The sequence below is a fragment of the Amblyomma mixtum genome, chromosome 6 (genome assembly GCF_055824585.1).
Source record: "Amblyomma mixtum isolate Tamu chromosome 6, ASM5582458v1, whole genome shotgun sequence".
NCBI lineage: Eukaryota > Metazoa > Arthropoda > Arachnida > Ixodida > Ixodidae > Amblyomma > Amblyomma mixtum.
In genome coordinates this window covers 112,749,051-112,776,136 of record NC_143017.1, presented here as the reverse complement: position 1 = coordinate 112,776,136, position 27,086 = coordinate 112,749,051, and the positions used below count along the sequence as shown (strand labels likewise).

The 27,086-nt window shown below is 47.7% G+C and overlaps 1 protein-coding gene across 1 annotated transcript; it reads left to right on the top strand.

Annotated features, from left to right (window-relative positions):
• LOC149340062 (uncharacterized) lies at positions 1-26,976 on the top strand. The gene is made up of 10 exons (XM_089548804.1): positions 1-1,207; positions 8,350-8,557; positions 9,607-9,713; positions 9,973-10,205; positions 16,898-17,072; positions 17,131-17,302; positions 18,778-18,878; positions 24,067-24,205; positions 24,647-24,898; positions 26,699-26,976. The coding sequence occupies exons 1-10, from the start codon at positions 1,094-1,096 to the stop codon at positions 26,836-26,838; spliced, it is 1,641 nt and encodes a 546-aa protein (XP_089404930.1). The 5' UTR covers positions 1-1,093; the 3' UTR covers positions 26,839-26,976.
• Positions 26,977-27,086: the final 110 nt, after the last annotated feature.

The window sequence follows — 27,086 nt, the reverse complement described above, 5'->3', positions numbered from 1 at the left end:
TCTACAGGTAAGTCTGCTCATGCATGTACTTCAACCGCATTTGCTCCAATAAATCAGTGCTCTCATCCACAGTCAACCATGTTTGGCCGAATGCATTGCATATATGCAAAACTCAGAGGTCAAGCTGTGTGCGTCGCACCATTGATAGTTTCACTGTAAAAATATCGGCGCAAAACAACTCGCTGCCTCTTTCTTTCCGTTCCAATTCAAGCAATTTTTCACCGTTCGGAGTAGACCACATGGGCACACAGCACATAATGCCTGCACCAGGTGCGCAGCATCCGGTGGCTAACATCTGGTGTACGTTCACTGCTACGATTCAGTGTTCGAGCATCGACAGTGGTTCTCGATTCGCGTCCTCTATATATAACGTACTGCTGCAGAGGCAAAATTTGTGATCAGGAGTTACTGTTTAATTGGTTCTTTTTCACCAAGAGCGACAGGGGCAGATGACCCAGGTACGTAAACTTGCATTTTGCAGTGCGCACTGAACGACCTCAATTAAGACGCAAACATTGCTCCGGGCCACCTTAGAAGGTGTTGGAGAGATATAATTCAGCTCTGTGCTTCGGACCCTGAGTTAGGTTATCCCACACAATTCGTTCCAAGTTGTGCAAAACATTCGAGCAAGATTAAATTTTATGCAGCTGAAAAGGCTAATGCTGTGCTCGGGGGTGCGGAGGGAAGGGGGGATGCAGGTATTGGCAAATAACGTAATAGTTAAAAACTCTTAGGCTATTTAGCCAGGTAAAATACTCTAAGCATAAGAAAATGGAGCGAAGGAAAAGGCGGACAGGCAGTGTTAGCAAGCATTGATTGGATGCCTGTATTGAATTACGGAGCAGGAAGATAATGCATGATCACTCGTCCATCAAACAGCTGCTGAAAGAAGTCTAACCAGGATGGTGGTTCTAGGCCCATTATAGGGATGTCGAGTTTCAGATTTATTTGGCACTTTTCAAAGCCCGTCGTCTAACTGCGTCTTGTTACCTGGCGACCACGCCTTTAGTTCTAGGCGGAAGGTGAAGCCATTTTTTTTTTAATTCGAACGGTTGGAAAAATTGATAACTAGCCTATTTATTATGTTACTCAGATGGCCACTGTGCTCAAGAGCCCTTTCAGCAAAAACCAAGGTCCGTTGGACGTCCATAGGAACTTCGGTGGATATCTCCTAGACCACCTTCGACGTCACCGCAATTCCCGATGGGTGAGTGATGGGCTCAAAGAGGCTTGACACAGAGTTGTACTGGTTACTTTTAGTAGGTTTTCCACTTTCTCTCCAACGATGAAACTGTATTGGTCGTTGGGGATGGGGGTTCGGGGTCGCTGCTCGCTGTCGCTGCTTGACGGAACCGCGGTCAAGTCAACGCCCGTCCCCACCACCAGGACAGGAGTGTTGTCTAGTGAAGAAGTTGGGTGATGGGAGGAAGATCACGAGTGGGTTTATTTGCATTTTTACAAGCGTTACAGCAAACGGGAGAGTCCTTCGGCCACAATCACAGCCGAGTTATATAGGGTCCTCATTCCTTACAGTCCCCAGGAAGAGGACGGCCTCGCCCAGGAGAGAGTGGCTTGAATGTTCACTTTCGCTCCGAATCTCACACTTTCTCTCACTTGTGGCCACGCCCCTGTCACATGTTTGAGCTTGAGTGAGGAGAATGCCGGCGAGGTCGCGTAGGCTGCGCTAGGTCAGCACTGGTTGTCCCATAGCCAGCTAACGGTTGGCACGTGTTGCCGAAACCTGTGCTTAATAACACCGGACTCGCGGGGCAGGCACCCAGGGGGGAAACACCGGAAACAAGACCCACGTCTCCAGACCTGGTCGCGGCGACTGGGGAAGATAACGCCCGACTGCTCGCTGTGGTGGCTGTCGGCACGTTGGACGGCACAGGAAATTGGGCGCTTTTGTGCCCCAAGTTCAGCCCGTCGTTCCTTTCAGTCAAAGATGGCCGCACTCTGACGCAGCAAAGCACGTTTATTGAAGCCACATGAGAACCAGGTCCTCTCCTGGTGGCCCATTACGGCAGGCCTGAGAGCAATTGTCGTCGAGTAGACAGCAGGTACTCGGAGCCACCCAGGAGAAACATGTGTGCAGGCTGCCTTCAAGCGAGACTCACTGATGCCGATCTCAACATAGTGCATGAACACTACCAGTCTGCGCATCCTATATATCAGCATGCAGGCGCTGGTGTCGTCAGACATCCCCGACCCTGCACCAGCTGCGCCAGCTGCTAGAAACGGTTATCGCAGCCATGTGTGCGCGCAGTGTCAGTATGTGCACCCCAGACAGAAAGCCATGGCCATACTCCTGCGTTGTACATCTCCATATTTTTGCTAACCTTGGTTTCAGCCATCCTGATGCGCACCTTGATACGTCTGCGGACGAAATTCATGGAGTTTTCATCTGGCAAGCTCGCTCTTCACAGATCTTGTAATTCAATCATTCACTATGAAGGCCGCTGTAGTCATGAAATTGGAATATGCAGAGAACATTCCTATAGTGCTTTTAGGAAGAGAGCATATGGAAGTACAAAATTTACTTTCAAAGAAATTTCAATGTTTTTTGAAATAATGAGACTTTTTTTGTACCACTTTTTGTGAAAACGTTATCTTAAACTCAGAGGACGATTAGGTAAAAAAAGAGGGGGGGGGGGGGGAGAATTTCAGAAAACTGGATTTAGAAAACGGAATCTTTAATCCATTTAACAGCTTTCGCTGTTGGTTGGTTGACCTCAAATAAAATGGCGCATACCCAATACGTTGGAGTGGCCAAGACACAGGCGGTGAACTGATGGAAACAGGAGCATTTATAGAGGAAAGGGAGTAGTAATGGGGTATAGACTGACAGATTGGACGAAGCAACGACAGGGGACCTGTTAGCTGGGAGATCGAAGAAGGGACGATGGCTTTTTGTGCAAATTCGAATGCAATTCATGTAATGGTTCAATTTCGCACTGACTGAAAGAGAGCGAAAAGAAAATAATGAAATAAATTTTGAAAGTCAGAAAAAAATAAATATAAAAAAATAATAATAATAATAACAATAATAATAATAATTAGCATGGGAGTCGCTGCGTTTCTAGAAGAAAATTTTGAACAGCACAGCGCACACTCCTGTTGCTTCGTCCAAGCGAAGAAGCGCCAAAGGAAAGGACAACCGCAGTGTGCACACGCAGACCCAGGTGGTGAAACAGAATTTCTAAAAGGCGCCTCCTCAAAGAAGAGAAGCGGCGGCAGAACAGCAGGTAGTGCTCCACTGTCTCAGTTTCGGCACAAAAGGGGCACAGTGGAGAAACCGCCACTCCAGATCTGTGAAGGTAGAAATTTAGCAGAGGTACTCGGCATCGCAAACGCGTGAAAGAGACCTCCGGTCTGCGCGAGCGACAGTCTTTGCTACTCCAAGGATGAAGAAGATGCTGATATTCGGGACATGAAGTAAGTGCCGAGGCTGCAAATTCCTGAAATAATGTGTAACTGCGAAACCCTACCACAGCCGTATATGAGCAGGTTTTCAGGACAGCAATTATTGGGCCGCAGAGAGAGGCCCTTACTAAGGAATCGGCAAACTCATTTAATTGAATGCCCATGTGCCCCGGTACCCAAAGCAACCGCACCGAAGTTATATGGAGCGGGATCAGCTGCTTAAAGAGGCGCAATACCCGAGACTCCGTGGGTTATGATAATCTAGAGCAAATGGACAGAGTCCGTCATAACCATTACTTGGGAAACGGTAGGGTTTAATTTACGTAAGGCTAAATTACTGCTAATATTTCGGCCAGATAAATTGGAGTGAAGTCAAGAAGACTGAGAGAAAAGGACCATCCTAATGTAGGAGAAAAAATGCTCACACCTGCCTTTTCACGATCCTGTCGCTGTAAAACAAACTGTACCGAAGAAACCCTTCCTAAACACTATGGAGCTGCTATGATGGCGTCACCACCCTCTGCGCCTCTTTCTCATGTCTCTGCATAAGTTCTCGCGCCGCCGGGCAAAGGAATGGCGCAATCTGAAAATTTTCCAGTCACTTTATAGTGACAGGACGCTTGGCGCAAGTGCTAGTTTCATCTGTGGGCCAAAGAGGTGGCGTCGATCCTTGAAGTGGCGCTCAGTGCTGCGCTGCTCATCTCTTCTTCTCGCTTTCCTTTTCGCATCATTCCTTCGCGATACCTCAACGCCGACAAAGCCGCAAAACTAGAAAATGTGCCCTTGACTGTAGGCGTGGTAAAGCAATTAAGCATTGACTAATGTAAAACGCAAAGCTCGGACCTGTGTTTGTACAAGCAAAACAAAGAAACAAAAATTGGGCCTCTACCAAAACGGCTCTTAGGGAGGTGTCACTTAATCGTATACAAGCGCTGACCTCACACTGAGTTGTCCACTCCTTGGGCGTTCTCTGGATGTAAAAGTGTTGATAACAAGCAATTGTCAAGAGGCCGTCTACGTAAATTGCGTGGCCCCGGAACTCGGTTCACGAACTTCCAGCGGGGGCCAAAAGAGAGGAAGAAAAGAAGGAAGACTAAGCAGAATTTTGCACTGTTGGATATATTCACATGGAAGACGGGCCAAAGGGATGAAAAGGCGGGAAGAAGGGAAAGGAGCACAGGAAACGCTCATATATTGTAGGGTACTCAAAGTTTGAAAACAATTTCTGAGTCCTCGGTATTTCATGTAGTGCAGTAGTCTTCGAAGAACTTTTTGTGTCATGTTCGAAACTCCCGTAATCGTTTATGTATGTCTAGCTTCCTTAAAAGCGTTCGGAGGCTCCAAAGCATAAGGAGAGTACAGGACACAATATAACAGACAGGACCGAGGCGCAGAATGTTTTCTAAGGCTACGTCATGCCTGCCACAGTGACTCTGCCACTGGGATATCAGACATGCCCGCCATTGGGATAGCCTTCGTTCCGTCAGGACAAAAAAAAATGGCTGAGGCTTAGCTAAGGTTAAGCCTAGTCAGATGCGAAGCATATTGATGGCTAGGCTTGGTAAAGTTCCTCGCTTTGTTCTTCAGTTTTAAGGCGGAAGCCTTTAATGCCTCATCGTTGTAAGCAGGAGCTGTCGACAGAAATGTCACGCTTTTCAATTGGTCGAAACGGTCGTGACGTCAGAGTGCGCGAATTTCAAACGGGGCCAATTGTACTTTGGCTACCATGCAACCAATTAAAGGGACCGTATAGTGATGCTCCAACTAAGTTCGACTGAGTTTAGTCAATTGCTTACTTAACCAATTAGTCTAACCTTTCTAGTCAGACCAGATAAACAAATAAAACCCAGTAAGAAACTGGCCGAGCTTGGGAATCGAACCCCGGTCTCCAGAGTGCGAGTCGAGCACGCTACCACTCTTCCATGCCAGCTCGATGGTTTGGAAAAAACAAAGGTGCGTCTAGTGAATACGATGGCTTCGTTCACTCCCATCTTCCTCCCTTCCCGTTACGGCGAGGTTTAGGTGTCCATCGAGATATGAGAGAAAACGAAAACGAATTTACCTCGCTTTCCTCGAAAACGAATTTACCGACGACCAAGGCGTATTTGTCCGCGTTTCAGATTGGTCCAAGTTGTCGTGACGTCACCACGGGCGAATTTTGACGGCTGTCCACCGAAATATGTGAGACAGTTACTGCGCAACTTCCTTTCCTCAAATACAATTTTCGACTAGTGTCTACTGAGATTTGTGAGACAGTTAATGCGTAATTTCCTTTCCTCAAATACGATTTTCATTTTATTCACTACGGCCCCTCTTCTTTCGCTCACACTTCCTCCCTTCCTGTACGGTGCGGCTCAGGCATCCACCGAGATGACAGAGAATTACAACACCATTTCCTTTCCTCAAAAAGCGTTGCGTTCAAAGGGCAACGCGTCGCGCCGAACGGGTGGTGGCGTTCCTTGCACTCCGTGGCAGCGCTACAACACGCTGTCGCGTTTCACACTAAAGGCGAAGCTTAATCGTCAATAATTGGCAGTTAATTAATGCACCCACAAAATGTGAAGTGAACAATCGCGTAGCAGAATGCAGCACTCAGGCTTTCGCCTTTCACCACTTTAGCCACTAAAGTTCCTCGTAATTTTTTGTAGAACGTTGTCGCCGAGCCGCATATTGAGCACGCCGCTTAGCCAGACGTTCATCCCGCTCTTCATCGGTCTCTGTGGCACGCTGAAGCTTTCGCTTCTCGTTCAAATCAGCCCTGCTTCTAGGCGGCATCCCAACACCTGGCCGCCTCGTAAATGCCCGGAGAGCGAGGCAAGCTCAGCTTTATACCGCTGCTGTAGCGTCACGTGGTCAGCTGCAGCGCCTCTGATGTGGAGCCTCCACCGCCGCGGCCGACCGCGCGAGCCGGCAGCCCATCTCTCCTCTGCTGTGACGTCATGTTGTCACGTGGTCAGCCGCCGCGCCTCTGATGTCGAGCCTCCACCGCCGCGGCTGACCGCGCGAGCCGGCAGCCCATCTCTCCTCTGCTGTGACGTCATGTTGTCACGTGGTCACGCTAAAGGTCAATGGTAGCTCCACCGCCGCACTCGACGGGCTGTAGTGTAGCTCTAGTAATATGCTTCGCATAAAAATACACTTATACTTGCGGAGAAGCCAACAGCCACAGAAACCAAGGGACACAGGGGATTTTAATTAATTTATTTATTTTGTGTTGTTGTTCGATTTAGAATATTACTGAATATGTTATCGCTCAAAGCTAATTGATTAGAAAAGCAGAAGAAAAAACAACCACATGCCGCCAGTGGGATCCGGTGGGATCCGAATTACGCGTCCGGTGCTCTACCGCTGAGCTACGGCGACGGCTGTCAAATCTTCTGCTTTCGGGGGTATTTATGTTTTTACAAATAACCTAACCTTGAGAGTGTTCATCAGCGCCATCCACGTTCTTAAGCGGCGGACGTAGCACGTCCTGAGTTACCGCTGATGTGACGTAGAACGTCATCGAACGGCGAGGGTAGAAGCTGTGAGAACCCTGTTATGCTTCCTATGGCGTCAAGGCTGCCAGAACCGAGGCCCTCGCTAAGCAATTAAGCAAACAAGGGAAGAGAATGAGGAGCTTGTTATAAATAACAGAGAAGCCAACAGCCACAGAAACCAAGGGGCACAGGGGATTTTTAATTAATTTATTTATTTTGTGCTGTTGTTCGATTTAGAACATTACTGAATATGTTATCGCTTAAAGCTAATTGATAAGAAAAGCAGAAAAAAAACAACCACATGCCGCCGGTAGGATCCGAACCCACGACCTCCGAATTACGCGTCCGGTGCTTGCGGTATACTGACAGCTCAAGGACAGGAGAAAACAACCAACGCGCTGACACTATCACGTGCCTTCTGTGTCCTTTTTCGCCTGTGTCTTGGCGCTGCGCTCACGAACCATTCCGGCTTTCTCCCGTATATTCACGACAACCCTGTCTGGCTTTAGTTGCTTTAGTGGCGAGACGATTGAACACTTACTTTGTGCATGCCTTACATACAGTACCGAGAGACATTCGCTGTGCTGAGCACTGAGGCGTCCAGAACTTCGCCCGCTAAGAGAGATGAGAATCCTCGGATGGTGGAAGCAACAACCGTCGAACTTGAAGGCCTGCCAAGCATTGTTCCCTTCCTTGAGAGCGCCATGCCTGTGCGAATGGCTAGACTCAGCCATACGCTGTTCTTTTTTAAGTTCCTCCTTTTCCTTTATACCTCCCTCTCCCCCTTCCTTAAGTGCAGACCAGCAAGCTGGTTTCTTGTACCGCATAACCTCTCCTCTTTTCCTTCTCCATCCTCTTTCTATCTCCGTACGTGCAAATACTAGCACTGAAATAGAAGTGGTCTCTTTTCGTGAATTAGGTTCCTTGCTTGTACGAGCAATGTGTTTCTTAAGTGCTCTATATTTTTAAGCCTGCATATGCAAGTCAGAACCTAAAAAGTCAGTACTTGTATTTTTTCCTGTTCATGTTCGCGCTGGGAGTATAACCTTGAGGTTATGCCAACTTGGCCAGCTTTGTGCCCTGTTGTAAGGGTTTCGAAAGTAGACTACTAGCCAGAAGCCGTACCTTTCATCTGCATTGCAGCGTGAGATACTCTGTGGGAAAGCAGTTGCTCCGGCACTGAAGAAAGGCAAGTTCTGTCCAAGTGTCCTTTCTCGACAGTCTGTTCCGAACAGCCTGAACGGCACCAATGCTGCCACATTCTAACATTTAGGGCGAAATCCTGAAAGCTTGCGGAGTTTTTAAATATCAAGATCGAAGTAACTATATGACGCCTTGCTCAACAATAGCCGCTTGTTGGCTACCCTGCAGCTTGTAGGGTATCTAACCGGAACACAACTCTGGTTTGCCTCTCACCTTCCCTCTCTCTCTCTCTATCTGCCCGCAGATAAACGCCACTACGCACGAAGAGCGAACTTATGGCGAGGTGGCGGACCAGGTAGCCGCAGTGCACGCAGCCTTGCTCCGCCTGGGCATCGGTGCCGGTGATCTGATCTGCATCCTCGTCGCCGACCGCGCCGAAATACTGCCCATGTTTTTGGGTGCGGCGTGCGCCAACGTGGGCTGCGCTTACGAGCACTCGGGATACTCAGTAGGTAGGGAAGATTAAAAATTACGTATCTCTCGATAGGTGCCCTCATTATCAACATAAAATAAAACGGCAACTCTGCGACCTAATTTTCTGTACTAAAGCTCTAAAATCTTCAACAAATGCGAGTACGCATAATCCAAAGACACTGCTCTGGTTGGAAAATTTCTCAGCGCTTTGTCTTTCCTGTATTTTTTTTTCATTGGATATTGTTGCGACATTGGAGACGGGAAATGCGAAAAAAGGTTTCTACAAAGGTATAAGCCGGAGGTCCCATGTCGGAATCCGAAATACTGGAGATATGGGCCATGAGTTCACAGCACGTAATGTGAAGGCTAGCTAGGGTCCAGTCCCCTGGCTATGTTTATTGCGGCTTGCTTTTTATAGTAACTCTAGGCACCTTGAAACCCAACAGCAAAGATAGCTGGGCTCTGTTGGAGCGTAGTCTGATGTTTCGGTCGACAGTTAAGAACACCGCAATCCAACACGCACTACGGGACTTACTGTGCTACCTGAAGAGAGCTGCCACCGTAGTGTGTAGTTTATTATACTGACATCTACTCTGTAGCCTTAATTAAAAGCAGCACATATATATATATATATATATATATAATTTTTTCACATTGTTTCGCCTCTTTTTTTGAGCGAAAGGAGACAAACGGTTTCTGAACAGGCATTCACTCTAAATTCTAGAGCCGAAATCTTCGAAATAAAGCAGCAGCTTCTGTCTAAAATGTGTCATTCGGCAAGTATTTAGCGAGAACTGTGCTCATCAAGAGCAAAAAAGGGGTGTTTTGGATACAGAATGCGACGCCAAAAGCGAGAACGCTTCATGTCCGAACTCTACAAATAGAGCACACGCGAACTACAGGCAAGGACGACATTGACTGTTCCGCTTCAGCCTTTCTTATTCTTAGTAGTAACTATCCGGTAAGAACACGGAATCAATCCGGCTGTTATTTTTCCACAATGTGGTTTCCGGAAAAATTCGAGTTATCCAAAACCACGCACACTTCCCGATGAGAGTGAACTGAAAAAAGCTCTCTTCTACTGCAGATATTCTTGTAGAATGGATGAAAAGCTTCAAGTTCGCGGCCATCTGCTGCGAGCCTGACCGTATTGATGAAGCGTTGGAACTCAGGACAAAGCTGCCAACTGTAAAGGTAATCAACTTTTCCTACTTTCTTACTAACATGTTGTACACAACACGCAGTGGGATTTCAAATCCAACTTTCTCTTGCCGTTAAAATATTCTTAGCACCATTTCTCGCTTGTGAATTTATAATAATTGCATTAGTCCTTAATTTTCGTAAATTTTATTCATATCCCGGTTCCTTCCCCTCTTGAAACAAAGGCCTAATCTCCCCCGACATTAATGTGTAATATTTTCTGTGTGTATACAATAACTTACGGAATTTGCAGCACATCATAGCGCTGGGTGAATCGGCGGAACATACCCTTGGCATCAGAGGGGCGATTGTCTCGTGGAACCAACTAATGAGAATGGGCCGTGAAGCCCGCGGTTCAGGCCCACCATCTGTCGAATACGAGAAAAACAGAATCTGTTACACGAACTCTACAAGTGGAACGACAGGAAAGCCCAAGATAGTGGTGCACAACCATGATTCGCTTGTGGCCAGTGTCTCAGCGAACAGGTGACAAAAATCATTTGTTGCTCATTTATTTCTTTGGTGACAATACGCTATATTTATATTCAACTGCCCGAAACCTTGTATTTGTTCGGCGGCAAACCGTTGCTAGGAGAATCTCTAGGAAAACTGCTGGGAGAATCTGTAGTTGGTATCATTATAAATGGCTTCTCCCAATTGGATTACCATCATAGCTACTATAAAGGACCAAACGCACGAAGAAGCAGCGGTCAATCTAATTGCAACAGATAAGAGTTATTTTTCCCTCTTACATGCAGAGAAATCGTCTCTACAATTAACACTCTCACTTGTTATCGCGGAAGAGGACGAAAAGATTAAAAATCGCTTGGTTTGTTGTGTATTGTAGAAATCTAAAACGTCAAGGGCTCGTTGTCGCTACTGTCGATGGTGATGATTATGTTGTGAAATTTTATGGCGCAAGGGCACCGCGGCCAAAGGGTGCCATAGCATAAAATAGCTTCATCTACACAAGTTAGATTCAAAGTCCCCTTCTCCAAGCATCCCACCCCAGATCAGCCGAGCACCGGGCCAAGCGAGAGCTTGTACCTTTTTAATTGTTTGTTTGCTACCAGGCGAGGCTGTAGATCGAACCCCGCACCTGCCCCACGAGAGGCGGACGCACAATGCCACTAGGCCACTGCTGATGTACCAATGTCGCTACTCGCCACAACTCATAGAAACCGGTTCGATGTGCTAATAGCTATAGTTAATAGGTACTAATAGTTATTGCCAACAAGATTTCATTATATTCCACGATGGACATAAAAGCAGGCAGTAGTTTCCAGGGTCCGAAGGTCCCTAGTTTAGCAGTGCCATAGCTAGCCGGATAGGCACCCATCAAGATGATACAGCATGCCCAAAGTATATGTGGCAGGCGTATTGTAGCCAACCGAAAACTAACGGCTAGTGGACGCCAGCGTTAACTTCGCTCCAGTTCGTGTATGTATAAAGAGATAGCAATCATCCAAATCATCGCAGTAGTCGCGAAAAAGTATTTATCTTTCTACCCCCTAACCTTGATTTACATTCACTGAGTTACCATTATCGTTCTTGATTACATTCCTAATGCAATAACCTTTGTGACTACGATGATGCATAGGTCACGAACCCTTGTTATAACTTTCGAGTGTCAATGCCGATAAGGTTACACCTGCGTCAGCACCATTACTGTATTGTGGGTGGCGGGCCAGAACAGTAGTGTACTAGAAATTAGGCAACACTTATCACACGATGAACACTGCGGCCCAAGTTTGTGAATGAGACATTGCCAAGAGATTAACATTTTGTCCCTAAAATGATTTTACTAAATGCCTTCTACAAAGGTATTACAGCTTTCGCTGTAAAAAAAAAAAGAAGAGTATGCTACCCCATCCACTGTGCTGAAAGACATACAATTTCGAAATTTTACAGCGAAACCTGTTATAGCTTTTTACATGCCATTTAACGCATTATATAGGTGGGCATCACCTCCACGTACCTTAAAGCGCGGCTGAGGTGTCCACTGACCAGTTATGCCAGTCCAGTTAGCCAGTTATTTTCCTTCCTTTCTTCAAAACCAACGGAATCTAAACCCTCAGTTAACTTTGAGAAAAAGAAACGTTAATTACTGCCTCAATTTGTTGGTGGACGTCAGTAAAACCTAGTAAAGCGTTTGAGGTGTCCATTGGCCCAGTGAGCCAGTTCTGTGCCTTTCATTTCATCAAAACCAAAAGAAGGTTTAGACTGCGAATTACAGCCTTGGGAATTGAACTGTTTGCTTCGGGCAAGCGGGCCCTGGAGTCCGCAAAGTGTACCAGGAGCGAGATCGAGCCGAATGCACCAAGGGGAAGATGGCCCAGTATGCACGCGAGCGTACAGATGCCAAAACGGATCTGAGAGACGCCCAATCTGGCAGTCGCCTATGAAATTTTAAATGGGCCTGCCACTCCGGGCCTTTCGGCCGCTAATGCCAATCAGCTTTCGCTGATTATGCGCTAAGCCGGTAAGCTCAGATGTAACCATTTTTGTCGGAGATTTATGCAAAAATAACTGGTAGGACCGGCACTTGTCGCACTCATGTACTGGGGGATCATTACAGTGTTGTATCTGCGACGTCACCATATCAGTCAATCTTTAGAAAAAAAGACGAACGATGTAGCTTGGTCAGGCAAAATGCGACACAGGTGCACTAGCGCTAGTTATGTTAACTTTAACTTGGAACACTTAGCTCCGCCTTAAGTGTATGAAGCGATAGGATTAATGGGTTAATTCGCATATATATATGGAATGAGTCATTCTGTACATCCATAAATCGCTGGGAGTCCTGATACCACTCTTGGAGCAGTGATGCCGCGTTTAAGCGATGCACCATTGCCACGCGATGCCAAGTGCTGACATCTAAAGTTGAAGTATGAAGTCTATTTTCAATTTCCTCATACAGAAACTAAAGGACCCCGAACAAAAGGTGCTTCCTTGCACCTGACTAGGTTCAGGGCCCCACACAACCTGTACACAGGCGAAACAGCGCGGTACAGATGAGATTATTTTCCCCGCTCAAAGATACAAATTAAAAATGTAAATATACAACAGTAATAACCACTCAAAAAGCTAAGCAAGTTAAAAATGGAAGAAAAAGAAACAACATCAGTAACAGGCACTCAAAAAGCTAAACGTAATTTTTGACGTTGACGACAGTTTTAATTGGAAACACTTATAGTTCTACATTTCGGTCAGTTTACGCTTGAATGCACCAAGTGATTTGTGCCGTTCAATTACGATAACAAGATCTTTGTTTTTGTTCAGAAGCATGGGTATTTGGGCTCGTAGGCTTTGCCGACCGTAATTTGTTCTCAGCTTTGGTAGCCTGTATTGCTTTTTCCTGAGGTCATAATTTTGATCTAGGATCATATTTGTGTGTGAAAAATTGTCACGGTTTTTCCTAATTTCGTTACATATATAAATCGCAAGTTTGTTTTCATAAAGCGGATCCACCCTCAGTCTTCCATAAGTGCATCGAAAAGTATGCCTGCTTTCGCTGTAGTTCAAACCTTCAAGGGCACGGATCGATCTTTTTCTGTGCAATAAGTATGTTTACCAAATTGGTAGCAGTAGTGGTGCCCCCTTACGAGTATACAGTAATGTATATGGGACTGAATCATTGTAAAGTAAATAAGCGCACTAAATTTCTCAGGGATTTGGTTTCTTATTCTCCATAATCTGTGAGGCTTAGCAACCTCTCGCGACTAATCATAAATTTAATTCAGTGGGTCCCACGAGACCTCCTGAGTTCGCAAAGCCGTGCAGATTCTGCGACCCACCTTGTGACCCCAAATTCGTCTTCGCCTCGAGTCCTAACACTGGATGACACCACCCTCCTTTTAACAAAAAAGGAACACCTCCGGCGCCGCACACGTGCTCTAATCCCTCCGTGTGCGGTAACCCTCCCCCGTGGTCTTACCCGTGCAGAGGAGGTTGCGCTTCGGAGGATCCGGGTCGGGGTTGCCCTAACTCCAGCCGTTACACGAAAGTGGCCGCAATTTGAAGGTGTATTTCCCCGCCCCGGGTGTCCAGTCTGCAAGAACAGAAATCTTGAGGCCGACATTCACCACCTGCTGTGGGTTTGCCCGGCGCTGAATCCTACAAGAATTCGGCACCTGGCGGCAGCGGGTCTTTCGCCCGATAACAGTGCTTCATACACCGCTTGGACACAAGGACCTCATCATCGTTCACTGCTCGATTTCATTAGATCAGCGAACCTTTACTCATTTATTTAGGCTTCCTCATTTATCATTACATGCCGTTTTATGCCCTGAGGCAATAAACATCGCATTAAAAAAAAAAAACTGCCACCTGCCATGTTAGGCAATGTGCTCACAATCCGGTGGGCAAGTTGTGCGGGCGTTATAAGGCCTGGTGAATTAGGTGGTGTACCTGCACCCAGGCGGATGGCACCCGGTCACCTAGCTCTTCAAAGTCACCGAGAAACCAGACAGACATTGACGAAATCGGCGAGTGGGGGCTCCAGTGCTAGAGCACCAAAATGAAAAACTAGACGGGCGCTTAAGCTGTGCCTTAAGCGCATAACTGTGATAAAGATGAAGTGTGGCAAGTGCGCTGCACGCACTCGCACGCACGGGAGTGGAGAAGACGACGAAGTAGGCGAATACAGATCGGCTCGACCGTATGCTACGTGTACTGTTTCATTCTAATTATCATTACTTACGATACAACATATTTTGGCGACGAGGATGGGATATCGCCGCATCAAATTCGTCAAGGCGCGGCGCCTCGTCACCGGAGTGCGATGCAGCTGCTGTAGGCGCTGGAGTGGACGACGGCGGCGCCAAGGTATAAAAAATGCGCTGACCTTCCAGTCCGATGCAGTTCAGCAGGATGGCCTTCCGCCTGTCCGCGCCCAGAGTAGAGACACCAGAGGCCAGCATGTAATTCCGGAACGCCAGCTCCCATTGCTCCCATGGTAGGGCAGGACGACCAGGAGTCGGCAGGAAAGGCGGTGGTGGCTGAAGCCCAGAAAAGATCATGACGGATGGTGAGCAGGCCACGTGAAGGTCCCGAATCAAAACAGCATCCTCGCGAACGGGGGATACGCCATTGCTACCCTTCAGTGTACCATCACCAAGCTAATGGACTCGTGGAACGATTCAATCGAGTGCTTAAGTCCTATATTCAGCTGGCTCTGTGCGAGCGACACGACCTACGTACAGCGATTGTGGACTACCTCGGTGTCTACCGCTGTACGCCCCATGCCACGACAGGAATTGCACCAGCGGTCCTACTTCATGGCCGGTTGCCCCGCACAAGACTCAACGTCGTAGGACTGCCGGATCAGTCCTTCTCAATGGATCCGACAAAAGCGCTTAAGCTTTTGCGGCAGAGGCTTGAGGAGAAGCAAGCGCAGTACAAGCTTTATGCGGACCAGCGGAGTGGCGCCAAGTGTCGTGATTTTCAGATTGGTCAGTACGTGCGTGTTCGCAAACCAAATGTGCGAGGCAAACTGTCAGCTCGGTTTTCGGAGCCTCGGAAGGTTGTGGAGCAGCGTGGACCTGCATCTTATCTGCTGGATGATGGGCGAGTGTGGCACTCGTCCAAGTTTTCTGCGGTTCGCCCAGAAGTAGTTCAGCAGCAACTGTCCTCCCCAGCTCCAGTGGCCCTTTTCGCTGATATTTCGCCGCCTATCGACGGCAACAGAATGCCGCCGCCCAGTCCACAGTCCGGAACCGTGGTCCAGGGTTCTTCTTCGGACGCGCCTTCAATCCATATAATGCCAGCCGCTCAAATTAGCCCGGGCCCTTCATCGCACCTGGTTCCGCCCGCTCCGGAATCGGCAGCCGCTACTCAACCCTCGTGTAGTACATCCACAGCGGCAACTGCGGCTTCACTTTCTGCGCCGCCTCGCCGAAGTACTCGCAAAAAGAAGCGGCCCGCATGGTTCAAAGACTATGACATCCGCTAGACATTGTTTTTTAAGTGCGGCGGAAATGTGATAAAGATGAAGTGTGGCAAGTGCGCTGCACGCACTCGCGCGCACGGGAGTGGAGAAGACGACGAAGTAGGCGAATACAGATCGGCTCGACCGTATGCTGCGTGTACTGTTTCATTCTAATTATCATTACTTACGATACAACAATAACGTGATAGCGTTGATGGCTTACTGCGCATATATGTTGAATTTGTCATTCTCTACTTAACATTGATAGAGCGCTGGAAGTCCTCATACCACTCCTGGCGCTGTGGTGCAAGCTGTGAACTCTGAGCCATTGCCCGGGCAGGTTACTTTCAAACGCATCCACCGGTGGGGCTTATGAGACCCAGGTTGCTCCTTCCGAGCAACCTGTCGCAACCAGGCATTAATTTAACTACCACCTGCCATGGTGGGCACTTTACCCACAATTCGGTGTGCAGGTTGTTGGGACCTAACAAGGTCACGCGACGTACGGGGCCCACCTAGGTTGCTTTTCTCAGGATTATTCGCTCACAGCCACCGTGTTCACTTCTCACGCCACCTTCTACGAATATTTCAAGCGCAAGATTCCCTCCAGGCTCTCTCGCCTGGCGGCGAAAAGCTAAACTGCTCTGCTTGAAGTTTCGCCTTATTACCATTAGATGGCAGCAGTCATGTGGTGAGCGTAAATTCCCGCGAACTGCGGCACACTGACTACAACCGTTTTTATAATTGAACAATTAAAATTTAAACCATAGTATGGCTGACCACGTTACGTGGTTGCTCCCTTTCTGCTTGGAGATGGGGTGTGCATTTCACCCTGTTATATCGACTGTATTTAGACGAACCCCTTCTAGCCAGGTATACTTGCATCAGGGAAACATTAAAATAGGCAAACGTGTATTACTTGACCATGGCGATATTATTATGTTGTGCTTCTTGCATTCTGGCTCACTAAGACGGTTCGTCCTGCTGTTCCGATAACAAATTTCATACCTGAAGCAAAAATACCTACACAGAAAATATCAGAATTTTGGTTGGTCTTTTCTGCTTCCAATAATTTTTTTGTCTTTTAACTGTAAGCGCTTCTAGGCTGACCGTTTCGCATTTCCCTCCTCTGAATACGCTAAAACTTCAATATTTTGCACAGGGTCTTTTTGGTATCCATGCTATTTTTGCAGCAGTCTTTTTACCTGCTGTTGCAATGCCATTTATGCCGTAGCGATTATTTTCGCAGCCATCCGCATCACATGGGTCTAACAACGGAGGATGTTATGCTGTGCACCAGTTCGCTCGGTCACGTGTACGCTTTGTTCGACTGCGTAAGCAAAGCCATCGTCCAGGGGGCCTCAACCGCCTTTCTGGAAAGTCCGAACATTGAAGCACTTCTCGAAGCGCTGCAAAAGCACAAGGCAAGTGTCCATTGACCAGACTGGCGCTGCAACCTAACTAACCACACTATACCCACAGGTGACCGCACTGAGCACAGTTCCTTACGTGGCGCGGTGCCTCCTGGACCACCCGCAACGCAGCAGCTACAACCTTAGCCACCTGCGTTACGTCACAACGGCAACGAACTACATCAGCGAGGACGTGGCAAGGAGGCTGTTTCAGGAGCTGCGCCTCAAGAGTTACGTTCAGCGTAGGTTTCACAGTTGCTTCCAGAAGAGATCTCTTAAGCTGGCAGATGAAATGAAAGTTCGCAGCTTCGCACGGCTGGAATTCCGAGCACAGAGCTTTGCTCAGAACGCGAGCTGGCTTTGCACAGCACACGGGAGTTTTTTTATTTCGACTATATCGACATACGGCCGCCGCAGCCGGCATCGAATAACCAGCGACCTAGGGATTAGCCGCCGAACGCCAAAGCCACACAGCCACTGCTACGCGTTTCATGATCTCTTCGTGCTAATGAATACTACATATTCCATTCCGCAATTATAGGCGTAACCAAAACCTTCTTAACCCGAGTGGCACGGGTGGCAATCAACGCAAGGTGAATTGGAACACTCATGCGGCCGAGAGAAAGTTGTTGGTAAGAATAAAATCCTGCCAGAATGCAATCGTGCAGACTTCGAACAAGGTGTAGAAAAAAATCCCGCCTTTCCCGCCTCTTTCTAAACAAAGCTGTTAGGTTTGAAGCTATGTCTCCATGACAGCCCAACTGATAGCACTTGATTTTACTTGAGTTCAAATTTCTTCACGGCCTTCGTAAATAAAGGAGGCTATAGAGGACGCAGAATATGCTAAAGACCTAAGGCACACACATATGTACATGTACTATTTTAATACTTCCAACGTTACATTCTGGTATGCAAAACACTGGCTGATACTGGTGTGTCATTTGAAAACCAAAGGAGTGACACTTGCCGACGGTTCAGTGAGGAGCATTAACCGTTTAGCCGCAGTAAGGTTGATGCTTTCAGCACACAAGAGAAATGAAAGGTGGTTTACTTTTGCTGAAAACGAGGTTCACATTACAGTGCAGCACTTCTAGTAAAATATATAGCGGGAAAACTGCTAACATCAGCGTGAAGTGCCAACGAGCGTGTAACAAAGAACTCACAGAAACATTAAGTACTGCGCATAGCAAGCAGCCGCTACCGATTCCAACGCGAAATGGCTAAATTCGGTATGAAATTCCTAAAATTATTAATACACAAAGCAACAGCATAGAAACAGTCAATAAACTGCATTTCATACTTTCATGTAAAATAAGCATTTACAGCTTGCAGACAGGCTTATTTTCGCTTGAAGCGTTAAGATATGTTGACATTGCAAATTGTATCGCCACCGAGCGCGACGACACCAAGCAGCAAGCTGCGGCGTGCAGGACGCACGAAAGAATGCGCGCGAGCGGACTGCTTCAAATGATCCAAGACGCCGACGGCGGTATAATAGCTCTATGCCGATGGCGACATACGCTGCGCCGGGCAAGGCGAGCGCTGAGGAGAGAGCGAGCTGAGTGCGAGCTGAGAGCGAGCTGAGTGCGAGCTGAGAGCGAGCTGAGGAGAGAGCGAGCTTAGTCGGAACAAAAAAGCGTTCGCAGCATGAAACAGTCTGCGTCAGCTGCTTATGAACTCTCATAAATGTTCCTCTCCTACTTTCAACTGTTTGCAGTGTACGGACAGACCGAAATTATCTTTATTGCGGGAGGACTCCATGATGAGCCGCCCCGATTCACCTCTATCGGCCGTCTTGGAATGGGCCTTGAGGCAATGGTGAGAAATAATCTTGTGTACACAGGGCGCCTCAGGCAACCTTCAATTCTAATTTTCAAGGAGCTCTAGTCCCTCCTTTTCTGTGAGCAGCTTCTTGCATGGTCTTGCAGATTAAAGAGGCACTGAAGTGGAATACTAAATCAAGCTACATAGATTAGTGTTGTGTGGTAGCCAATATGTCATTTTATGAAAAATAGTGCTCTGATAAGCCAAAAAATTAGTAAAAGTGTTTTACATGTGGCAACACCACTCACGGATTCCGACAACAGCGTCTTGTGTCGTGATTTCTCCGCCAGCCACGATTCATTGATTGCTGGCAAAAATAAAAGCGCAACAAGACGACACAAAGAAAGAGGAAAAACGACAGGACAGGCTCTAACTTGCAACACTTTACTGTCTTCATAAACGGATAAGGACAAGAAAAAAGTTTGGCAAACGAAACATGCTAATCCTTTTGTAGATTGTGCGGTTGGAGTTGTGTATAGCATCCCACTGACACGTGGAAAAATTTACATCGGCCAAACGGGCCGATGTATTAATGACCGTTTGAGAGAAAACAGTCTGTCATTAAAGAATGGGACTGGGACAAATCTACCACTTCACTGTAAGAACTGCTGGAAAGAAGAAGAAGGAAAAAAGAAGGCATGTGGAGCAAAACTTCTGGAAACAAGTGTAATCTGCAAAAGTAAAGACATGATCGCACGAGAATTGATAGAAGCCCACCGAATATGTAAAAGTGGGAGTGCATCTGTTAGCACCCCGTCGATCATGATATATAAAAAAGAATGTCAGTCTTTAGATATGGCATGCTATCTGCGGAATCACCTGTTCTTGTTTCGCCACATTCGAGTTTCTACGCACGTGCTTTCAACTGTGTTCTCCCCTGTCTGTCTTTACCCCCCCCCCCCCCCCCCCTTGTGTTTGATACGAGGTCTGTTAGAAAAGTATCCGACCTTTGGCCGTTGAAAAAAAACTTGCATAACTGGAGCGTTGCAAACCTAGTCATCTTTAAAGTAGTCTACTTGGGACTCCACACACTTCTCCCAGCGGTGCTGCCATTGTGGGAAGTATTCCGAAAAGGCCCTTTTCGGAATGGAGTTTAGCTCAGCTGTCGTTGCAGCCATAATGTTCTTCCTTGTCTGAAATCGCGCTCCTTTCAATGGCCTTTTGATTTTGGGAACCAGCCATAAATCGCAGGGGCCATATCAGGACAGTAAGGAGTCTGTTGAACTACAGGAGTCTGGTTTTTCACCAAAAAATCTGATTCGAGTGCGAGGAATGTGCAGGAGCATTGGCGCGATGGGTGCGCCAATTTCCTGTTGACCTCAGCTCCGGGTTCTTGCGCCGCACAGCATCACGTAGGCAACGGAGGACATCCCTGTAGTACTCTTTGGTCATTGTTTGACCCTGTAGAGTGCGTACTCGTGGTCTGCCACACAGAGGGTTTCAAAGAAAGCAGTCAGCATCACTTTCACATTGCTGCGCAATTGGCGGGCCTTCTTAATTCTTGGTGACGTGGAATGCTTCCACTCTGACGACTGGGATCTGGTTTCCGGGTCGTACCTGTACAGCCAAGACTCGTCACTAGTGATTATGATGTTGATGAAGTCGGGGTCACTGCTTGCGGAATCCAGCATGTCGTTTGAGACTTCAACACGAAGCTGCTTTTGCTCCACCGTGAGCAGCTTCGGCACGAATTTCGCCGCAACTCTCTCCATGGCCAAATCTTCGGTGATAATCGAATGTGCGGAGAAATTGCTCATGTCCACCTCTTCCTCAATTTCTCGGATAGTCACGCGACAGTCCCGCATCACCATAGCGTTCAGTTCGGCAATGACCTGGTCATTTTGGCATGTTGATGGCCGATTGGAGCGTGGCTCGTTCTCCACCGATGTGCGGCCATCTTTAAAACAATTGTAACACTGCTTAAACTGTGTGCTGCTCACAGCATCTTCACCGAAAGCCGTCTGAATATTTCGAATGGTTTCCACTCGGCTGTCGCCAGGTTTATGGCAAAATTTGTTGCAGGAGCGCTGCTCCTTTCACTCCGCCATTTTCCTTGCAATAAAAAACCGACGAGAGCACTGCACACTACCTCACTCAAACGCTGCTTCCCAGCGACTGACGCTATCGGCAGGCGGGAAAAAATTCATGCATGCGCATGAAGGTTCAAGGTCGCCTGATGCAAGAGCGCTTGTCTCATATCCATCAGGTGTTCGCAAAAAAAAATATAGTCGGATACTTTTCTAACAGACCTCGTATATACGCGGCGGTTTATGAAGACAGTAAAGTGTTGCAAGTTAACGCCTGTCCTGTCGTTTTTCCTCCTTCTTTGTGTTGTCTTGTTGCGCTTTTATTCTTGCCAGCTATGAACCAACATGCCCCGGAGAGTTTCATTGATTGCTTTTCCCCACAGCGTAATTTCGACGACAGTGGGCAAGTACAGTCACAGAATCGCACGCGTGTTATTAGCAGTGCACCTGTACAATTATTAAGCATGAAATGCTTTTAGCTCCCGTTGTCGGCAATGCGGTGACGTCACGCCGAGACCGAGAGCCAACATCCGGGCACTGAATTCCACACATCCGGGAGCTGAAACCAGAGCATCCGGGCACCGTGCGAGATTTAACGGGACTCTCTAAGAGAGAGGGCCGCTTAGAGCAAGAGGGGAGCTCCAGGGCAGAAGGGCTTTGGGCGGAAAAACTGCTTCCGCGCCGTCCCCAAGGATGGCGCCGCGGTCCCACACTCACGCATGTAAAAGACCGGCCGCTGGGCCTTCAACTCATGACGTTTCTCCCTTTGGCCGGCAGATATATACACGCTCGCGGAGTATTCGAACGAGCTGCATATACATTCTTGTCAGGCCTGCGTCACGTCGTGTCCGCGTACGCTTCTGCATCGTCCTGCATTTCAATGCCGCCACCGTCACCGCTGCTTCAGCCGTGCAATGGAGCCTGACATAAACCGGATACAGCTGAAGAGGCAGGGCGGAATAGACTCCCTAGACACTCACAGGGAACGATTGCGTCCACATGGACCAGTGCACAGTTGTGTGGTGTGGTATGGTGTGGTGTGTGGAACACTAGACCCATTTCAAGATTTTGACTAGTACCATCTACAACCAATGTGTTATGCCCGTAAACATTTCATGCTTACTCTACTCTCGGTTACAGGAGAGGCACAGATTTTTTTTCTTGGCATTTTATTTTATTTCACGCGTAATACTTGCCTGTACTTGGAAGTTTTCGTATCCGCAATAGCGATCCAGGTTCTGCACTACGGCCCGCTTTCCTTGCCCATGAGTTTACCAACCACTCGCGCATGCGAACGCTGAACAGTCGTGAGTCGATGCAAAACAAGTTCAACAAATCACCTGAATTGCTGTGCGATGTCCCACACTGAAAGCGGCAATGTGAGTGCATCCAAAGAAGCACGGTGCGCCAGTTCTTCGGTTGAAAGGACCGCATTGTCGACGAGTCACGCTTGACAGTGAAGAAAACACGGCAGAAAAATGGGTCCATATCTCCCGAGAATATTGCACTGCTTTCACTCGACGCTTGACAAATCGCTCCGCTTACTCGCTATGCGATGTTCAGGTTTGCTGCCGAAAACACCAACTTGGTGGCGTCCATAAGTGCACAGGACACTAATTCATCGTTGACCAAACCTACACTGCCGGTGGATCATGTTTGACCACGGAAAACACTGAAAATGAGAGCGTAGAAGCATACTATAAAATACAATATGCAATAAAGCCGTAGATCTACCAGCTGCCGTCGACGCCATGTCAAGACAGGGGCGACCCGCGAGAGCCGTCGCGGAGGCTTAGTGCGTATGGTGCTCGGCTGCTGATCCGAAAGGCGCGGGTTCGATCCCGGCCGCGGAGGCCACATTTCGATAGAGGCGAAATACTAGAGGCCCGTTTACTGTACGGTGTCAGTGCATGTTAACGAACCCTAGGTGGTCTGAATTATACGCAGCCCTCCACTACGACGTCCCTCATAGCCTTTATCGCTTTGGGACGTTATACCCCATAAAACCAAGCCATCACTTCCCCGTGACGCAGGTTCTGTATCCTCGTTCTGAATGGCCGGAGAGCTCTGGGGAAGACGAGAGAGATAGAGAGAGAAAAACTTTATTATGGCAAGTGTGTTGACCCCCCTTGGGTCCCTGGACCACAGCACGGTCCCACTCTACGTCGGAACGTTCATGTGGTGTTTGTCCATGACGTCGGCACCCCGAAGCACCGCAGCAAGCTGCGATGGCGGGTCCAGAGACGAGAGCACGACCTCCCTGTCCTCCCAACTTGATAACGAGGGCTGTCCCTGCGGGGGAGGATCAGCAGGGCAGCCGAAAAGGAAAATGACGCAGCTGTCTTCTAGCGGACGATTTGAATGCGGAAAGGTTTCAGAGATTCTTCAGCAGAGTTAGTTGCTGGGCTAGTTTGTATTCTGGAATTAAGTTCGTAGTAAACAGCGCAAAGGCACAAGGCCAGAGAAAACAAGGAAAAAAAAGGAAGAGAAGGAAAGCTGTGTGGGTGTCTATGAATAAACAGTTGTGAGTCAGCGCGGTGTTTTTCTTCCTACCCGCACTTCTTTTCCCTTCTTTTCAATGTCAAAAGCCGCCGCGGTGGCTCAGTGGTTATGGTTCTCGGCTGCTGACCCGAAAGACGCGGGTTCGATCCCGGCCGCGGCGGTTGAATTTCTTTGGAGGAGAAATTCGAGGCCCGTGTACTGTGCGATATCAGTGCACGTTAAAGAACTCCAGGTGGTCGAAATTTCCGGAGCCCTCCACTACGGCGTCTCTCATAGCATTAGTCGCTTTGGGACGTTAAACCCTATAAACCAAACCAAACCTTTTCAATGTCATTGTGCCTTTGCGCTCAATATTGCGAGCTTAATTCAGGAATTCTATTCGTGATTTTGACAGGAACGCCGGCTACTTTTACGCTGAAAAAACACTCGACATTGTTTTTGATGAATAATCTAGCCACATTGCTCAGTTTGCTGCTTCTCGTTAGTGTCCCTTTAACTTTGTTCAATTCATTCTGTGCTCGCCACTCCGATGATGCGTTATGGCTCTTCAGAGTGTTCAGGGCGTAACTATTGATGTCCTCTAACCCACGCCGCTTAGACTACCTTCAGCAGTGTGTTGCTATGCTGCTTCATAGGTATACCTAATTACGCAGGTGGTAGACACCGAGACAAGAAAACCCCTCGGCCCAAGGCAGCAAGGTGAACTTGTGCTGAGAGGTCCCGGCCTTATGCGAGGATACTGGGGACGGCTGAATGAGAGTGTTACCGACGCAGAAGGCTGGTACCGAACAGGTGATGGGGTGTTTCTGACGACTGCATTTCTGTTTAAACAGATGGTCTGCAAGGCACTGTATCCATCCAGAAAGCCCATCGAACCGTTATGAACAAAGATTACTTTATCATGCTTTAACGTGTTCCTCAGGGTTCTGTGCTTGGGCCACTCTTGTTCATTATATATTGTTACGGGTAAATACTATTTACATTTATTTACAAGCGGGCATGATAAGATTACACGCCAGCCTTCTTTCTTTTGTGTAGTTAGGACAAGCCTCGCCATGGCAGCTCGAGCACGTGGGCGCATGGGCATTTAGGATGACAAAGAATGGAGAAAAGGAAAGTGCAATGAACATTCTAGCATTTATTAATGATTATCTTGGTTACGAGTCCGTGAGGGGATAACGGGCCTGCTGGAACGCTGAATCGCCTCTTCAGCTCAGTAATCCACCACTGCAGGCGACGAGTGCTACTTCGACGACAAAGGGTGGCTGTGCCTGGTGCAGCGAATGAGCGAGTTCATCTTCTACCGAAGTACGAAGATACCGCCAGCCTACATCGAAGCCGCCCTCCTTCAGTGCCCCGCGGTGAAAGACTGCGCTGTCGTGGGGCTGCCGCACCCGGAAGATGGGCAGCTACCGCACGCTGTGATTGTGCCCAAGCCCGAGAGCAGGCATCTCGGCCCGCAGCACTACCTGCGATTTGTCGAAGGTTGGCGCGGAAAGCTTGCTGTCCTCAATATTTCCTCTCACCTTTGAAGTGCTTTATTTTAAACACTTCATACAGAATCAATCTCGCTTTCTTTCTTCGCTTAATTCGGTGTGTAGAAGGAAATGTTGCACCTGCACAATGTTCTGGCCACTCGCCTTCACTTTTTGTGAGAACGCATTGATATATAAACACAGGGGAAGTCAAAATTAACGCTGAAAGAAACCAATTTCCGCGCAATACATGCCTACAAGTCGGTAAAGCTATAGAGAGTCTGTGAACTGCAGACTGCCAACCTCGGCACAGTTACACGCTGAAGTAGCACGTCACCTTGCTTGAAATTCAGGGCTTCGTTTGGTTTGGCTTATTCAATTAAACGCCCACAGTGGCATAGAATATGAGGGACGCCGTAGAGTAGAACTCCAGGTTAATTTAGATCACCTGAAGTTCATTAACGTGCATCGAGATAGCACATAGCGACATAGCATGCGATCGAAACCGCGTCCTCGGCCTCAGCTGCCAAGCGCGCTAATCACTGAGCCACTGCGGCAGTTTGAAATTCAGGACTCATGCTGTTACTCTCCTGGACCTCTGATTGTCCGACGAATCAATCGAGCGCCCAAGCAAAGCCACCAATGTTGCACAAACCCTTAGCGACCGTCTAATATTTAACCAATATTCTGGATTAATTTAACATACCATTACTTTGTTGAAGCTGTGCTTGGTCACTTTCGACTCTCGTTGTATTCCGCGGCATTACCGTGTAGTTCATTTCATCGTTTTTTTTTTCTATTTTGATTTGACTCCCTAGAAAAGAAGGGTGCGCTTGTAAGCGTAACTTCGAGAAAATAAATTGAAAATTGCACCGCATGGTGCGGCATGTGGTAGGACGAAGGGCATGACTATTGCACGTGCGGCATTCCGCTTACAGCTGCACTTTGCAGCAAAAAAAAACAGTGCGAGGGCAGGAGCGAGGGCTTATCAAATATCTGGCTGAGGCCCTTTTTTATAATACATTGATAGTGTATTTACCTCTATTTAATGCGACAGCGAAGCACCCAAAAACTTCTTGAACAAGAATATCTCATCTACAGGTATAAGGCGTCTCAGTTTATTCGAACTGAAGGTCGAGCTACAACTGGTCCTAGCAAAACAAGGACCGAGTGTGAAAGCTGTTTTAGGCTGTCTTAGCATGTAATTCATCAGATGTTACGCTATCGCAAGCTAAGAAATCACGATTGTCGCCGTGGAAAGGACGAAATACGGGGATACAGACTTTATTAGCATGGCTGCCGAGTACGGAAACATATGTTTCACCACAAAAGTCGCCAATGTTACCCCTAAGTTAGTCAGCCACGAAATATTATTTCGTGCGAGATGCACTGATAGGCAGTCTTGTGATTATAGGACAGCTGCAGGTTCGATTTCATTGTCAACAGGACTCGAGTCGAAGCACACCGGAGTGATTCGGTCGGAGTAGGCGTCGCCCTAAGGAGTAATTCTGAGCTTCACCGATCTTAGTGTGATATTCTAAGTTAAGCAACAAACTACCGAAAGACCGGAGTCATCCATGTAGTGCGTAATTCTTTACGTTTTTATCGCTCTTTGTTGCGGCTCTTGTGTACATTGAAGGAGAGAGCGTGCGTAGCCTTTTGTGGTTGTCCCTGGCGATTGATTGACGCACTCTTCCTGTCCAGCAAAAGGTGTTTAAATCATCTGTAGGTTCCTGATTTGATTGCTACGAAATTCTTCTTTTTATTTCCCACTTTTTTATTTTTCATGTTTCATTTTCCCATGCCGCAGCGAGCGTTCCAAAGGAGCTTCGACTTGTGGGAGGTGTCACACTCGTCGACGAGATTCCGCGAAACAAGCTTGGCAAATTGGTGCAGCGTGAGCTTCTCGAGTGGGTGCTCGAGCGACGAGCAAACAGCAACATGAAGTGAAAGCTTGGGAGCGTGCTAGTGGTCCCCCTTTTGCTTTAACCTTCGTTAAATATACCTTTCAGAAACCATGCTTCACATAACGGAATCCGAAATAAAAAGAATACAAACAGCTGTTCTAAGAAGGAAAGAAATACTTCACGGGCGCTGTAAGTCTTCGTCTCGGTGAAACGTCTGACTGCTCACTTAAGCAGGGAGCCATTTTATGTCCACCTCATGAAACACAGCGTACTTTATGCCCTTCATATATC

Excerpts from the sequence above, each read along its gene's own strand:
- LOC149340062 (XM_089548804.1), top strand. The coding sequence starts at position 1,094 with ATGGCCACTGTGCTCAAGAGCCCTTTCAGCAAAAACCAAGGTCCGTTG. Across the intron at positions 17,073-17,130 it reads AAGCGCTGCAAAAGCACAAG|GTGACCGCACTGAGCACAGT; the intron begins GCAAGTGTCCAT and ends CTATACCCACAG. Across the intron at positions 18,879-24,066 it reads GAATGGGCCTTGAGGCAATG|GTGGTAGACACCGAGACAAG; the intron begins GTGAGAAATAAT and ends CTAATTACGCAG.